Here is a 16,114-nt window from a genome sequence, read left to right as displayed (position 1 = left end):
ACAGGATCAGAAAAAGCTGGAGATGATGGAAGGAAAGACGAGTCTGGATGCAGCTGCTTCTGGCCGAAATTCAAGCGCAGCTGGGGAGAATCGATCAATGATAGCCGGCCGTGGCCAAGGCGGTCAGCCGCGACCCCCAAATTCTTTCACCATCCGGTGCTGGACGGTCCACGCCTATCTCCAACTATCTCGTCCGCTGCTGCTGTGCTCTGCCGGCGCCTGTTCTTCTCTTCCCCGGTCGATTCCCTGTCATGGTCGACTGCCTACCGACCTTTTGATCTACACAATGGCGGGTTTACAGACTCGTTCGACCATGTCCCTTCCGTTCTCCCTCTCTGCGGCTTTTCGCAACCTTTCCGTCACGACCCCCAAACGTTCCTTCTCCACGACATTGGCGGCACAGAAGACGAAACAATTGCCGGATTACATCCCTCCTTACCCCTACGGTCCGAACTATGTCTTCAAGCAGTCCAACTCTGGTCTCTACGGAGGCGCGATGATCCAATTCGGAAACAAGATCTCACAAGGCCGCAATGAGGGCAAGACCCGCCGATTCTGGAAGCCCAACGTTCGTCGGAAGAAGCTCTACAGCGAAGCACTCGGAGAGGACCTTTTCATCAAGGTCACGCGCAAAGCGCTGCGCACGATCCGGAAGGCCGGTGGCCTCGACAACTACCTTCTGAGCGACCGCCCGGGCCGTATCAGGGAGATGGGTATCTTTGGCTGGGAGTTGCGGTGGAAGATAATGCAGACGCCCAAGATTCAAGAGAGATTCCGGGAAGAGCGGAAAAAGCTGGGTATACCCGAACCTCCTACGTTCGAGGAGTGGGTGAAGCAGAAGGAGGACGAGATCAAGGCGAAGGTGGAGGAGGAGACGAATATCAAGGAGATCACGAAGCCAACGTACAACGAGAAACAGTACTAGAGACTTACAGGGCATGTCTCTAGCAAAGTCGATTTGGGACGGTCAATTTCGGTTGATTATCTGGTGACCAACGGATGGGCGTCTGTTGTATTATTATTTCTTTGGTCATGGTCGACAGCGTCTGCATACCGCTTTCATATATCTCGGATGGTGAAAAAGACGACTGTACAGCTACTATTTAGATCTTGCATGGACTGCTTGGATTTGCGTGATTCGCTCTTCAGTGTATTTATATGTTACCAATGCAATTTGGATTAATTGACCTTGGTGTCCACATGGCGTTGAAGGGACTAACTCAGGCATATTTGCAGATTGACCCTCGGTATGGTAAACGTGTCTGGGCCAGTACCTTTCCTTGCATATACAACACTGATCCATCACCACGTTAGAAAGTTGCGAGTGACTCTGGAAGATTTGCGATGCAATCCATGCGGGATCCAACGTGCCCGAATGGGAAGATATCGTATCTATACATAGACATTAAACAACCACAACCTTACTTCATCATGAGCCAACCATTAATAATCATCATCACTGGCCTTGGAATATCTCTCATAATAGACAATCTGCAAGGTCATCGGCTTTGTGCCTGGAATGCTGCGATCTCTCGGACCAACAAAGATCCGCGGGCGCATTTCCGGATCCGGCAGAGGAGCCCGTGAAGCCGGATCAGTTACAAGCAATTGATGCTGCCTCCGCTCCAAGCTCGTAACTGCGTGCTAGAATGTCCTGATCCTACGGAGTTACAATTGATTATCTTTACATCTTTCACAGTCGCCCAGCATCTACCCGCTGGGGACAAGTACACGCATCATGCAGTTCGCTCTGCCTCCGCGGAGGACTCCGATAACCCCTCCGTACGCTCGCTCGTCGCGAATCTCACTCCAGCGCAGGAAACAGCTCAAAGCTGTGGCCATTCTGGGCTTCGCCCTGCTCACCGTCTTCTTCCTTCTTTCCCAGTTTTTCTACACAAGTACAGGGGCCCCGGCCGTACCAGCAGGAACATCCAGCATCGTCGTCGTCACCGTTCTAGACAGGACGGCTTGGAGTAACGAGTACATCCAGAAGATCGTCAAGAACAGAGAGGACTATGCTAAGCGACATGGTAAGGCGACAGCAACCCAGTCACTTTCCTCGTGTCCAGTAACTCTTCTAATGTCTCACAATTGTGATTCAGGCTATACGAACTTCTTTGCCAACGTTTCCGACTATGAAACCGTCCTCGATAACGCCCCGAAGTCCTGGGCCGTCCTCCCAGCCCTCCGTCACGCGATGGCCTCCAACCCGTACTCGAAGTACTTTTTCCACCTAGATGCTCACGCCCTAATAATGAACCCGAGCAAATCACTTGAATCGCACGTCCTCGACAAGGACCGTCTCGAATCCCTCATGCTCAAGGACGTCTCCGTCGTGCCTCCCGATAGCATCATCAAGACGTTTTCGCATATACAGGCTCAAGATGTCGATCTCATTATGACCACCGATGCGGAGGATTTGAGCTCCGGTAGCTTCCTCCTTCGACAGGGTGATTTTGCCAAATACTTCCTCGACTTCTGGTTCGACCCTCTGTACATTAGCTATAACTTTGCAAAGGCCGAGACCCACGTTCTGGTAAGTGAGGAGACACATTACGCTTCTATCTTTTTAGCTTTTCTATTTATACGCCGGACACCTCTAGTCGGATGTTCGCCTTATCAAATTCGGTTCTTTATTTTTTGCTTTTGCTTCATGATTTCCTGCGTCACCAGACTAAGTAACTAACCTACGTCATCAATTGCTGTCCAGGATCACATTGTGCAATGGCACCCAACTATCTTGGCCAGATTGGCTCTGGTTCCACAGCGGACCATCAATGGGTACAGCAAGGATTCAAACGGGGCTGGCGTGGACGGCGTCTATAAGGACGGTGACTTCGTCATTCGGTTCCTTGGCTGTGACACCGACACGAAGCGGAGTTGCGAGAAGGAAATGGAGCCGTATTATCGGCTTTGGGCGGGAAAGATGAAGAATGAGTAACCTCCTTCTCTCGTGTCTGTCTTCTCCCCTCTCATTTTCGCTGTTCCATAATGTAATGCCCATATTTGCTTGGGGGAGTTTGGGTATGATTTCATTTCCATTGGTGTTGGGAGTTTATTTGACAATTTGTCTTCGGACTTTGGTATTGTGATATTGGTCCATAGAGAAGCCAGCGCATTCATTCCAATGCTGCATGAAAATTACCTACTACCTCGCAACCCAATAGCATTATTGCTCAAATTAAACATGATTATTATTCGTCCACGTCAATAACTAATAACCTCCGCATAACTCTCGTAATAAAACTAACAACCGGACTATAATCTATCATAATGGGTTACACATTGAAGGACAAACTGTCATGCAGAGAACAAGACTCTGCCGTAATCTTCTCGATCGTCGAGAACCATCCATCTCTCCGCACACCTTACCCCCGAATGCAGTCGAGGTACATGCAAGGTCCCGGGTAAGCTTGGCCAATGCCAAGACAACGCATGCGAGGCCGATAACCTCGCACATCACGCGTACTACTTTTATTCAAAGTAACCGTGCACTTGTCTAGTACAGACCGGGCAGGATAACATAGCGCTTGCGCTTGTACTTGTCACCGAACTCTTTGCGGTAGCGGCGTTCCTTCTTCTTAGCCCAGAGAGCCATCTGCACGGTACCAACGACAATGAAGAAGAGAACGCTCCAGCTCATTCCGCTCAGCAGGTAGATGCCCACCCAGCTGACAACCTCGAAGAAGTAGTTGGGGCAGGTAACGACGTTGAATCCAAATCCGGAGGGAATGCCTCTTTCCGTGGTACCGGGACGGCGCAGGTCGCGTAGCACAAGGTGAGCGTTTAGGTTCGCAAGCTCGCCGAAAATGAACAATGCCAGACCGCTGTAGAGGAGGAAAGAGTCTTGGATGGTGGCGGCGGGGGAGTCGGGACGGAAGACCCAGTAGGCGATGTTCAAACCGGCTAGGACCCAGTAGTGGCCGCTGTTCTTGACGATGTTGCGTGCGGGCATGGTGGCATTGCTGAAACGGTGGACGAAGACGGTTTCGTATTCGCGCTTGATGAAGTGGATGGTCAGGAGGGCGCAGACCAGGAGCTGGAACTGCGATGGGTCGGGAAGTGGCTTGTCGAAGTTAAAGTAGACATATGGGCGGAGGGGGAAGAGGAAGAGAGCCGGGATGAAGAGCGGTCCGAGGTATTCGATAATGTAGACGGTGCGCCATCCAAGTTGGGGGCCTGAAGATTATGGAGACGGTTAGTGAATGAGTCGGGATATAGTGGTGGTGTAGTTTGGGATGGGGTCGTGTCAGCTTATCTACTAACCGAGATCTTTGATGTGCAAGACGCTCTTTTCCTTCAGACCGATTCCGTCGACGGTCGAGTCCTTAGAGTTGGGGACTACAGTGCGATCGCTACCCTTGGTGATCCTGAGACGGTGGATGGAGAAGCCCGAGGCTTCCGCGAGCTTGTTGTAGATTTCGGCGGTCGAGGCATTGGAGGACACCTGAACCTCCTTGGGGAGCTTCTTAATGGGTTTACCTAAATGATGGGAAGCCAATGTCAGTTCGGTTCGGAGATATTGATTGACATTGACTGGAAGGGAGATGATGGTGGCCAGGAAACTTACCCCGGGGCTGAACAACTAAAGTGAGGGACGCCATTGGGATTGGGCTTGAGACACACAGGCTCGTAATGACCCGGCAGGCACAGGGGATGTTATGTGAGGATTATGCCACGTGAGCTGAGGTAAGAGCACAGTGCCAGGGTTTGTATACGAGGAAAGATAGTATTGATGGCGCAGATGTACCCGGTTAACGGAAGCGACAGACTTGTTGAGAGTAGCCCAGCAAAAAGCGGCTAGTCAAGAGGCCATTGCGGACTAGTGAGCTGCTTAGTGTATCGAGACTAATCATACTAAGACCCCAGGCATTCCTCCTCGGCCCGCGAAGCATCACGTGGGACGATCTGCCGGGGACCAAACTTCTGGTTGCTACTACACAAAAAGAGTAGTATACTATTGTTACCCGGAAGGGTCGTTCAGTACTACTTATCGGAGTACGGAGTAGATACTTGAGGGACAAACAATCCCCAAGTCGATACCTTGTCCGTCACAGTGACGCTGACAGAGAGTTGTCAAGGCCCTTCCCTGTGCTTACATGTCTTACTAGATTCACTTTAATGTTTTTGCTTTTCCCATTCTTCCTTTGTGCTTATTATCTTGTTCCCACGTTTTCGCTGCCTGCTACAGAGTGCTACCTTCTTGCTGTATCTCTCAGCATTTGGTCATATCGGCATTCTAAGATTTAGTTATGCCTTTTGCTTATTCAATACCCCATTCAATTGCTATTATTATGACTATTATTTCTTTTTCTTTTTCTTTTTCTTTTTCTTTTTCTTTTTCTTTTTCTTTTTCTTTTTCTTTTTCTTTTTCTTTTTCTTTTTCTTTTTCTTTTTCTTTTTCTTTTTCTTTTCCTTTTTCTTTTTCTTTTTTCTTTTTTCTTTTTCCTTCTTGGTTTGTGCTGTTGATAGTACGTATATTTCGGATAAATATGGACTTGAGACCATTACAATCAAGTATTATCGGTGATGATGGGCCACAAGATACAACAGAAGGAGGATGGCGTAATTGGAGCCATCGGAAATGGATCAAGACTGAAATTTATGAACGCCATTGTGTATCAGCAAGTCAGCCAAACACATGCGCCCGCTACGATTGTCCCGATTGTCAAGGTCACTACCGGGACTGGCTAGACCTGATAGACGTACTAAACAGGATAGTAGCGTTCAGCTTTATCCGACAGTGTGTACGGAGGAAATAGTGGCGCCTTAGTCCCAGTCTGTCAGCCAGCCTTTCTTCATTTTTGCCCCCGCTCATTTAGCAGCCCCGTCTTTAGCTCGGTGCTAGCGGCATACCTTCATCTACCCCGTACTAAGCAGCAGCCCGCCCACTTGACAGCAACTCACCACATCCCAAGCCAGACTATCCATGCAGTTCGTGCTTGCCACTACCCACTGGCCTCGTTGGGAACGAAAGGGAGGCGCTCTGATAGGATCTCTCTACTCTAAGATCCCCCCCATCCCCGAATTGACCGTATTGTCAACCATTACCCGATGAAGTACCAGTAACCCCGACCAGGTGTCAAGGGCAACTCGCAAACTTTGGATGAGCACAGGTCCCCGAACGACGATGAAATAGGAGGGTGGGGAATAATAATACAGTGCGCTGGATTTGCAAGATCTTCTGGCACTCTTTTCAGCTCCTCCCACCCGCCTTCGCTAACTTGAAGCTCCAGCCGCAGATCGACCGGGTTTTTGCCCGGGCTGAAAAAGAGTCCCCGCCAGTCGAGTTTGCCGGGGACACTGCCAGGGCCACCCGTCCAAAGCCTCACGATACGGTCCATCCATGACTATCCCTCGTATCTTCTTCGGCTGCGCACGCCATACGTCTTGTCTAAACTGTGGATAAGGCCACCCATCGAGAGTTTGGTGCTAAGGCATGTTCGATCATAGTCCGCATCCACCTGTTAGCCTTGCATACGGTGTGAACTGCGCCGAGGTCATGTCTCATGCACGCGAATCAGAAGTCTGTCTGCTCACCTGTCACGTCCAATGAGGTATTCCTCGTTACGGACAGGACGCCGGTGTCTGCTATCGCTCCGTGGACATTTAGTAGTATTATTTGTTGGAACGTAATCTCAGTAGATTACTAGTAGTCGAGGTCACGTGACCCGAACTCCGTAACTTCAACTGCTCCTCCGAGCGCGCCTAGATAGCGAAGAATCAAGCGTTTTCAACGACTTCAGTATTGACCTAAAACGTCGTTTCAACAGGTTATGAGCCCGGCTCTTCGCTCGTGAGGCTAACCAGCAAAGATCTGAGCCACCATACACACGAAGCAAGCCGCAATTGCAACGGGGACACGCACCGCGATACCCCTATCTCAAAACACCAAAACACCGCGAATATCAAAATATTCAACCGCCGGAAGCAGACCCCAGAATGTCGCAACCAGGCAGATACCACTCTTTACAACATGTCTCGAATACAGAGGCAGTAGCCATACAACCAAAGACACAAGCAGATAGGCTTCCAGTAAAGCTACCAGAAGGCGTTCAACCCGTATCTGAAAGGTTGAAAGGGCGAGAAGACTACTCAACGTGGCGCTTTGAAATATGTCAAATCCTGAAGAACGTCGGTCTACAAGACATGATCGACAAGGGTCTATCCCATCCTAGTACAAACCACACGAATTACTGGCTATGGCACCACCTGTCAATCAACATCCAGTCCTGGCTAGCTAGCCAGCTGTCAGACCCCCTAAAGAGGGCACTGATGACGTCCCCTGACGCGCACGACTACGCGGACGATGCCTACGAAGTCATCAAATCACTCGTCCTAGGCCACGGCCACACGCTTTGCCAAACAACGTACTTCGACCTCATCCACAAACGCCGATCCGACTACTCTACCGTTGAACAATACGTGGAGGCGTTCAAACACGCATACAACTTCGCTAAAGAGTTGAAAGTCGGGATATCACCATACTGCGGGTTGCTACACCTGCTCAAAGAGCTGGAATCCGACCTTCCAACGTGGGTGTCAACAGTGGAGTGCAATTTGCCTGATAATGCTGCGGACACCCTCCAGGAGAAAGAGTTTCTAGTTTACTGCAGGACCGCAATCGAACAAGGTAATAAACAAATGCAAAGATATTCTTTCGCTGCGCCAGCGAAGAACACTGGAAGCACCACCAAGTCGGGAAGCACTGCAACGACCTCAGAGTGGAAGAAATCAACATTCCCACCGAAAGGAACGACCCCTGAGGAACACGCTAGAAAGATGCGAAACTTGAAGCCAGAGATGACTAAGGGACGCTGCGCTTTCTGTAAGACACTAGGCCATGGAGCAACCACCTGCTGGCGCTTGAATCCTGACCTCCGGCCAGAGGATTATAGGCCTCGTATAGAAGGCATCTGGTGGTTCAAAGGATCGAAGCCTAGCGAAGCATCAAATGCAGCGGTAGGCGAAATAGGATCCGATGACGAAAACCCGTATATTTTGAATTTTTCTGGCCTAGCCGTTGCAAACGCCACGAACACCTCGCTACGCTGGATATATGATACAGGCAGCTCACAGCATCTAACACCTGACTGCGCTTCCCTAAGCGGTCTCCACCAATTGAAACCCCACGAATACTACCAATATGGCACCTCGAACGGGGGAATCGGTGTTGCAAAATCGGCAGGGTATCTGACCCTGACCCTAGCTGCAAACGGCCAAAATACGGTGTTGAAGATCAAGGCCTACCACCAACCGGACCTACCCTACGGGCTCCTTTCTTCCAACCGCCTACGTACAGACCTTGGCATCTACGCTACCACTAAGGACCTGACCCTACGCAGGGACCGGGATGACAAGATCGTCGGCCACCTGCAGGCATCGAAAAACGTGCTTTTCGTCAGGACAAAAGACCCTGACCTAGCGCTAGCGGCAGTGGACCCCCTACTCTTGCACCGGCGATACGGGCACGCAGGATTCCGCCGAATCGCTACCACTGCAAAGGATCATCAAATTGAACTCGAACACAGGGACACCCTAGAGTGCGAAGCATGCTCGCTAGGCAAGGCCACACGCCTCGTTTCAAGGGACCCAATCCCAAAGACTAATGATCCAACACAGCTCTGGCATGCAGACATCCAAAAGGTGACCCCGATTGGTCATGGCGGATTCAACTACTTTCTACTCATGGTCAACAACGCTACTCGCTTAGTGAGGACGGCCATGCTTAAACACAAAGATGACGCCTCCGACGAGCTGATCAGGATGGATATGGAACACAAGAATATGGTCGGCCGATACGTGGCCACCTGGCACCTAGATGGTGGCCGCGAGTTCAACCGCTTTAGGAAATGGGCGAATCATGCAGAGCGAGGCATTCAAATCAAAATATCACCTCCTCGAACACCCGAAGCCAACGGCCTAGCTGAACGATACGGCGGCTTGCTCAACCGAATGAGCAGGGTCATGATACTAGATGCTGGCCTCCCTGCTCACCTCTGGCCGTACGCTGTACGCCTCTCAGCGCAGATCCTGAATCGCCTCGTCCCCTACCACAGCGCTGTCAGGAAGACCCCCGTGTTCCTATACAGATCCCACTACAACCTCCCGAATCCTAACGCGTCACTAGACTTCCTACGCGTATTCGGATGTCGTGCCTACCAACACATCCCGCAGGAAGATCGAGTCGCATCCCAGAAAATGGGACCTCGTGCAAAAGTCGGATACTTCGTCGGTTTCGATGGGGACAACGGACACGTTTACTACGTGTGGGATCCTATATCTGATAAAATTAAACGATCACGAGACGTTAAATTCAACGAAGATCGAACCTACAAGGATGACAAGGAGGATCCCGGTGGAGTTCCTACACGCGAACCTGACCCTAAAGGACCAACACCAGCTGGCCCAGGTGCCGCGCTCAAGTTAGACAACGCGTTCCTGCACCAAACAACCAATATATCAGATAACACGAGGGCCCTGATTGAGCAACCGGACCCTGAAGAAGACGTCATCCGAGGCAGAATCCACACCATATCTGCCTCCGCAGAGCCTCCACCTACACGCTCGATCGAGAATGCCACAGAATACGAGGCATCCTCAACGAAATACGCCGCGCAGGACTACCGCCTGCCGGACCCTACTGAGCCAGAAGAACAACCCATACTGAGGCGCTCCGCAAGGACCACTAAAGGCAAATCATCAACATGGCCAGATTACCAACAACTGGCCACGGTTGACCGGGTGACCCTACCCCACCTCAAACAACACGAAGTGGTCGTTCCGAACACCTACAGCGAAGCGATGAAGTCCCCGCTGGCACCATACTGGAAAGATGCTATGGATACACAGATCGATAAGATACAGAATATGGGCACCTACGAGATCGTGAACCGACCTCCAACCGCTCGCGCAATCCCAGGCAAGTGGGTGTACGACCTCAAGGTCAACACTGACGGATTCGTCACCCAATTCCGTGCTAGATGGGTAGTCTGCGGCAACCGCCAGATACCAGGCATCGATTACGACGAATCGTTCGCTCCTGTCGCCAGCGAAGCGGCCCTGAAGCTATTCATGACGAACGTCGCTATAAAAGATCTTGAATGGGAACAATGTGATATAGTATCTGCTTATCTACACGCGCAGATACAGGGCAAACGCGTGTTCATGAAACAACCTACCGGATACCATGAAGGACCACCGGATCAGGTGTGCCTATTAAAGATGGCCCTCTACGGCCTCCGCCAGGCGGCCCACCTCTGGCACCAAACGTTTGACGAAACACTTAAAAGAATCGGTTTCGAACCACTGAGGGAGGATCCCTGCGTATACAAAAAGGGTGATATCTGGTTGATTATTTATGTTGACGACTCCGCTATCGCTGGCCCCAGGAAGGAAGACCTAGCCGAGGTCAAACAACACCTAAACAAGGCATTTGGCCTGAAGGAAATGGGGGAACCAAAGGTTCTACTAGGATGCAACGTTCAACGTGACTACCAAGCAGGCACGATATCACTATCCCAACCAACGTACGTGGAGGAGTGCCTCAATGCAGCGAACCTAGGATCCTGCACCCCCTCCGCCATTCCGATGACCGTTGCCTACAAAAAGTCAGATCGCTCGAATATGACTACCGAAAACGTCAACCTAGCCGAATATCAAAGCCTTGTAGGGCGTTTGAACTGGCTAACCACAAAGACCCGCCCCGATATACGTCATGCAACGTTTAGACTTCAAAGGCGCATGAACACTCCCACTACGGCCGACGCTAAAGCATTGAAAATTGTATACAGATATCTGAAAAGGTCCATCCCGTACGGGATCACCCTCGCCACTGACCATACCAAAGGCATCGAAGTCTTCGTAGATGCCGCCCACGCTGACCACGAAGACGGCAAATCAACGGAGGGATACGTCATCTTCTACGCTGGCGGCCCAATCAGCTGGTCATCCAGGAAGCAATCGCTAGTTGCACCGTCATCTACGGTAGCAGAATACTGCGCGTTTGACTCCGCCGCCAAAGAAGCCTTGTATATAAAGAAATTGGTTGAAGCGTTTGACCTCAAGGCCTCCGTTGACGGCAGGATACCCTTGTACACCGACGCCGCCAACTCCCTACGGATCCTGAACCACGGAGGCTACACCAGGTCCACTAGATGGCTCGATAATCGTTACCTATTCGTAGCCGATCTGATCACGAAGAACGCTATCACCATTCAACACATCCCAGGGACCACCAACCCGGCGGACGGCCTCACCAAGCCGCTTGATAACGAATCGTTCAAAGCGTTCAGGCACCTCCTCGGAATGACCCCCATCTCCTCCCCGAACCTGCATCCAGGGAACACCGGTTGAGATAGCCGTTCCTTCCTATCTAGGCAATGCCTAGAGCCTCGTTACGAACGCTCCCTCGCCTAGGGGGCCGTGTTGGAACGTAATCTCAGTAGATTACTAGTAGTCGAGGTCACGTGACCCGAACTCCGTAACTTCAACTGCTCCTCCGAGCGCGCCTAGATAGCGAAGAATCAAGCGTTTTCAACGACTTCAGTATTGACCTAAAACGTCGTTTCAACATTATTCATTCTCTTCGGGGTTGCCGACTCGGCTGTTCCTCTCTTCGGCTGCTGCTATGACGCTGACAAGACCCTATAAAGACCGTTCCTCTGGATATCTTTCCTTGCTTGGTTTCCCCCCAACTTCTCATGCACATTCTCGCATTGAGTCCCCTGCGTCTTAGTATATACCTCAGCTCCCATTACCACGGGGATTAATTCTTGTCTATACTGATACCCTTCTTGTTTACCTAACTAAGTTCTTCCCCGCACTCAACATCCTCGCCGTTCGCATTCCTCGGTAGCCGGCGCGGTTCCAGAACGTCTAGACTCCCGAAGTGAGCAACCTTTCTATGACTTCATGAGGTGGGTCTTGTTTGGGACAATCCATAGTCCTAGAGTCATGAGATGGAGATCTATCTGCCCCTCTTTCCTCTTATTTGTAGAGTCGAGGTTAAGCATAATTGGAACATCATGCTGATCTTGGCTTTTTGGGTATGCAGCGGCATTGCACCTCTTGGACAACAACTTGTATAATATTAGCCTACACGCAATGTCTGGCGCAAACAATCATTCCATTGTGAACGGCATTGGGAGCACAATTTCCCAGGTCGAAAAAGCTATTTCGGCATCCTTGCGGCCTTTACCTACGGCGACTGGAAACGGGACTTATATTACTGAGCCTGATCAAACGGGAATTGTCAAGGACCTTAGCCATGTCGACTTTACTGATATCAAGGCCCTGCTCGAGGTCATCAAGGATGCTGTAACGGGTCAGCCAGTCGATGATAGACACTATATAATGGAGCGAGTGATTCAGGTTAGTGCTTACTCTTGCCTATTGAACCTGTCGAGTCCGTCTGACCAAGCCCAGCTTGCTGCCGGACTCCCTTCGACTTCTAAGAATGGAAAGGACTTGACGAACGCCTTCCTCAAGCAACTCTGGAATGACCTGGAGCATCCTCCAATTTCGTAAGTTCATTGGGGCATGACGTTCAATGAGAGACTCATTGAGGAATGTAGATACCTAGGCCGGGATTCTTCGTATCGCAAGGCCGATGGATCAGGAAATGTACAGTGTCTCCCGAACTCTTCTGGAAGGTCTTCATTAACTCTCCATTGACAGAACTTCCTGTGGCCTCATATTGGTGCAGCCGGTAGCCACTATGCCAGGTCTGTACGCCCAACAACTGTTCAGTCGCCTTCGCTGCCGGACCCAAGCACGCTGTTCGCCTCTCTACTGGAAAGAAAAGAATACAAGGAGCACCCGAACAAGATTTCCAGTGTCTTGTTCTATCTCGCTTCCGTCATCATTCACGGTAAGCATGGCATATCTCATGTTTCTTTTCACAAGTTCTGCCAGCTGACATGCTCAAAGATCTATTCCAAACGGACCGCAGTGACTTCACTTTGAACAAAACCTCCTCGTATCTGGATCTTTCGCCGCTCTATGGCAACAACCAAGACGAGCAGGATCTCGTCAGGACTTTCAAGGATGGGAAACTCAAGCCGGACTGCTTCTCTAGCAAACGTGTTCTTGGTTTCCCTCCCGGTGTCGGCGTACTTCTGCTGATGTTCAACCGCTTCCACAACTATGTTGTTGAAAATTTGGCGACTATCAATGAAGGAGGCCGTTTCACCAAACCAGATGAGTCCGATGTCGACGCCAGCACGAAGTACGACAACGATCTCTTCCAGACTGGTCGGTTGGTCACGTGTGGCCTATACATTAACATTATTCTCAAGGATTATGTTCGGACTATATTGAATATCAATCGAACAGACAGTCTGTGGAGCTTGGATCCTCGAGCTGATATCCAGGATAGCTTGCTAGGAAGCGCCCCAGCGGAAGCTACGGGCAACCAGGTGTCTGCTGAATTCAATCTCGTCTACCGCTGGCATGCTTGCATATCTCAGCGTGACGAGAAATGGACACAGGATCTGTACAAAGATCTGTTCCCAGGAAAGGATCCCAACAATGTTTCGTTACAGGAATTTATTAGGGGCGTGGCCAAGTGGGAAGCAAGCTTACCAGAACAACCCCCGGACCGTCCATTTGCTGGATTACAGCGTAATGCAGATGGTGCCTTCGATGATGGCGACCTCGCGAACATGTTCGCGGATGGCGTTGAGGATTGTGCCGGTGCCTTTGGTGCAGGTAACATTCCATCAGTCTTCAGGAATATCGAGGCCCTCGGTATCTTGCAGGCGCGTTCTTGGAACTTGGCTACCCTGAACGAATTCCGCAAGTTTTTCGACCTTGCGCCTTACAAGACCTTCGAGGAAATCAATCCTGATCCATACATTGCTGCCCAGCTCAAGAACCTGTATGATGAACCTGACCTGGTGGAGATGTATCCCGGCGTTATCGTGGAGGCTACGAAAGACGCAATAGTGCCTGGAAGCGGTCTGTGCACAAACTTCACAATATCAAGAGCCATCCTGTCCGATGCGGTGTCCCTTGTCCGTGGAGACCGTTTCTACACGGTTGATTACACACCAAAGCATCTCACAAACTGGGCTTACAACGAAATACAGCCTCAGGACTCCGTTGACCAGGGGCAGGTCTTTTACAAATTGGTGCTGCGTGCGTTTCCTAATCACTTCAAAGGCGATTCCGTTTACGCACACTTCCCTCTGGTCATCCCATCTGAGAACAAGAAGATTCTTGAGAAGCTTTCGGTTGCTCAAGATTACAGCTGGGGCCGGCCGAGTTACACGCCTTTGCCGCAATTCATCAGCTCTAATGCGGCTTGTATTTCCGTTCTCAACGACCAAGAGGCGTTCAAGGTCACTTGGGGAAGCAAGATCGAATTTCTGATGCGCCACAACAATCACCCTTATGGTCGGGATTTCATGCTGTCGGGTGACAAGCCACCCAACGCTGCATCACGCAGGATGATGGGCTCGGCCCTATACCGCGACAAGTGGGAGAGTGAAGTGAAGCGATTCTATGAGGATATCACCATAAAACTCCTGCGCCAACATTCTTACCAGCTGGGTGGCGTCAATCAAGTCGATATTGTCCGAGACGTCGCAAATTACGCCCAGGTCCATTTCTGCGCAAATGTATTCTCTCTGCCCCTGAAGACTGAGTCTAACCCAAGGGGCATTTTTGCTGAGTCTGAATTGTACGAAATACTGGCACTTGTCTTCGCCTCCATTTTCTACGATGCCGATGTTGGAACATCATTCCAGCTCAACCAAACTGCCCGGGATGTGACTCAACAGCTCGGGGAACTGACCATGGCCAATGTCGACTTTGTCAACAAGGCTGGCTTCATCGCAAACTTAGTTAGCAGTCTGCACCGGCATGATGTCCTCAGTGAATACGGCGAACACATGATCCAGCGTCTGCTTCACAGCAATGTTCCTCCAGCTGAGATTGTCTGGACTCATCTGTTACCAACAGCGGGTGGCATGGTGGCAAACCAAGCCCAGCTCTTCTCGCAGTGCCTTGATTACTACCTTTCAGATGAAGGATCCATTCATTTGCCAGACATTAAACGACTCGCCAAAGAAAACACATCCGAGGCTGATGCTCTTCTTCTACGATAGTAAGCATTTCCTGAACCCCACAAATTCCACTTATCTTATTCAAAAAGTGGTTCGCGTACATGTACTGACAAATTTGCAGCTTCATGGAAGGAGCTCGGTTGCGGTCGTCCGTCGGCTTGCCGCGACTGGTCGCGAAGCCCACCGTCGTTGATGACGGCGGGTCAAAGTATACTTTGAAGCCCGGCCAAAGTGTACTATGCAACCTAGTAAGTAGCACCGAACTCTCTTCAATAGAGACGTTCCTGGCTCTAGCAGACAGTTACTCATCATCTTTCTTTCTTTTTTCGCAGGTATCTGCTTCCATGGATCCGCGCAGCTTTCCCGAGCCGGAGAAGGTCAAGCTTGACCGCGACATGAGCCTGTACGCCCACTTTGGATTTGGCCCTCATCAATGCTTAGGCATGGGCATCTGTAAGCTGGCTCTCACGACAATGCTGAGGGTGGTGGGACGGCTAGACAACCTCCGACGGGCTCCTGGATCTCAAGGCCAATTGAAGAAGATTGCTGGACCTGGAGGGATTTCGATGTATATGACTGCAGACCAAAGCAGCTATTGGCCATTCCCATCGACCATGAAGATCCAATGGGATGGCGATCTGCCAAGTCTTGCTACGAACTAAAACTGTTGATGAATTATGGGAATGGATGGATATCACAGACGGGAACGACTAATGTGTATAACAACTCTTCATTGGTATAATAATATGTCTCTTCCAACGCACACTTTCGCATAAATATCCTAAGTAATAGTGGGGACAAGTAGTGCTCCTCACCGAAACCTCTGTTGGTAGACGTCACTCATGCAACTCCCTGTTTGTCATTCACCCCACCTGTATGCGTTCACTCCCGAACAAAACTCGATATTCCCCGAATCATAATGTTCCTGTGGAGTATGCTCTCATTGGCAATCCAAGCTTCCTAGATACTGTAGACCTACTATATAATAGCTCATATGGCTGTAGATGTGCGCTAATTTGAAACACCTAAGTGAGGTCGAACTTGAA

At 50.4% G+C, this 16,114-nt stretch overlaps 5 protein-coding genes across 5 annotated transcripts, besides 3 other annotated features; 4 read left to right on the top strand and 1 right to left on the bottom strand.

Annotated features, from left to right (window-relative positions):
• Positions 1-25: 25 nt before the first annotated feature.
• An04g05950 (mitochondrial 54S ribosomal protein bL28m) lies at positions 26-925 on the top strand (the record flags this gene model as incomplete). Its single annotated transcript, XM_001401921.3, has 1 exon — positions 26-925. The coding sequence occupies one exon, from the start codon at positions 26-28 to the stop codon at positions 923-925; it is 900 nt and encodes a 299-aa protein (XP_001401958.3).
• An 813-nt stretch (positions 926-1,738) lies between these two features.
• Positions 1,739-2,941, top strand: An04g05940 (uncharacterized protein; the record flags this gene model as incomplete). Its single annotated transcript, XM_001401920.3, has 3 exons — positions 1,739-2,030; positions 2,103-2,536; positions 2,711-2,941. 3 exons carry the CDS (start codon positions 1,739-1,741, stop codon positions 2,939-2,941), a joined length of 957 nt encoding a protein of 318 aa, XP_001401957.1.
• Positions 2,942-3,499: 558 nt separating this feature from the next.
• Positions 3,500-4,604, bottom strand: An04g05930 (uncharacterized protein; the record flags this gene model as incomplete). The annotated part of the gene is made up of 3 exons (XM_001401919.3): positions 3,500-4,179; positions 4,267-4,482; positions 4,571-4,604. 3 exons carry the CDS (start codon positions 4,602-4,604, stop codon positions 3,500-3,502), a joined length of 930 nt encoding a protein of 309 aa, XP_001401956.1.
• Positions 4,605-6,623: 2,019 nt separating this feature from the next.
• Positions 6,624-6,772: a mobile genetic element (Title: probable transposon 160bp LTR (Tndm1-LTR) -Aspergillus niger).
• A 10-nt stretch (positions 6,773-6,782) lies between these two features.
• Positions 6,783-11,424: a mobile genetic element (Title: probable transposon Tndm1 without LTR -Aspergillus niger).
• On the top strand, positions 6,943-11,355 carry An04g05900 (uncharacterized protein; the record flags this gene model as incomplete). The annotated part of the gene is made up of 1 exon (XM_003188628.2): positions 6,943-11,355. One exon carries the CDS (start codon positions 6,943-6,945, stop codon positions 11,353-11,355), a length of 4,413 nt encoding a protein of 1,470 aa, XP_003188676.2.
• A 1-nt stretch (position 11,425) lies between the features above and the next one.
• Positions 11,426-11,577: a mobile genetic element (Title: probable transposon 160bp LTR (Tndm1-LTR) -Aspergillus niger).
• A 528-nt stretch (positions 11,578-12,105) lies between these two features.
• Positions 12,106-15,730, top strand: An04g05880 (uncharacterized protein; the record flags this gene model as incomplete). The annotated part of the gene is made up of 7 exons (XM_001401917.1): positions 12,106-12,372; positions 12,427-12,524; positions 12,576-12,624; positions 12,679-12,871; positions 12,931-15,109; positions 15,190-15,316; positions 15,401-15,730. 7 exons carry the CDS (start codon positions 12,106-12,108, stop codon positions 15,728-15,730), a joined length of 3,243 nt encoding a protein of 1,080 aa, XP_001401954.1.
• Positions 15,731-16,114: the final 384 nt, after the last annotated feature.

This window comes from Aspergillus niger (assembly GCF_000002855.4).
Source record: "Aspergillus niger supercontig An04".
NCBI classification, from domain to species: domain Eukaryota; kingdom Fungi; phylum Ascomycota; class Eurotiomycetes; order Eurotiales; family Aspergillaceae; genus Aspergillus; species Aspergillus niger.
This window is presented reverse-complemented; position numbering and strand designations above follow the sequence as displayed.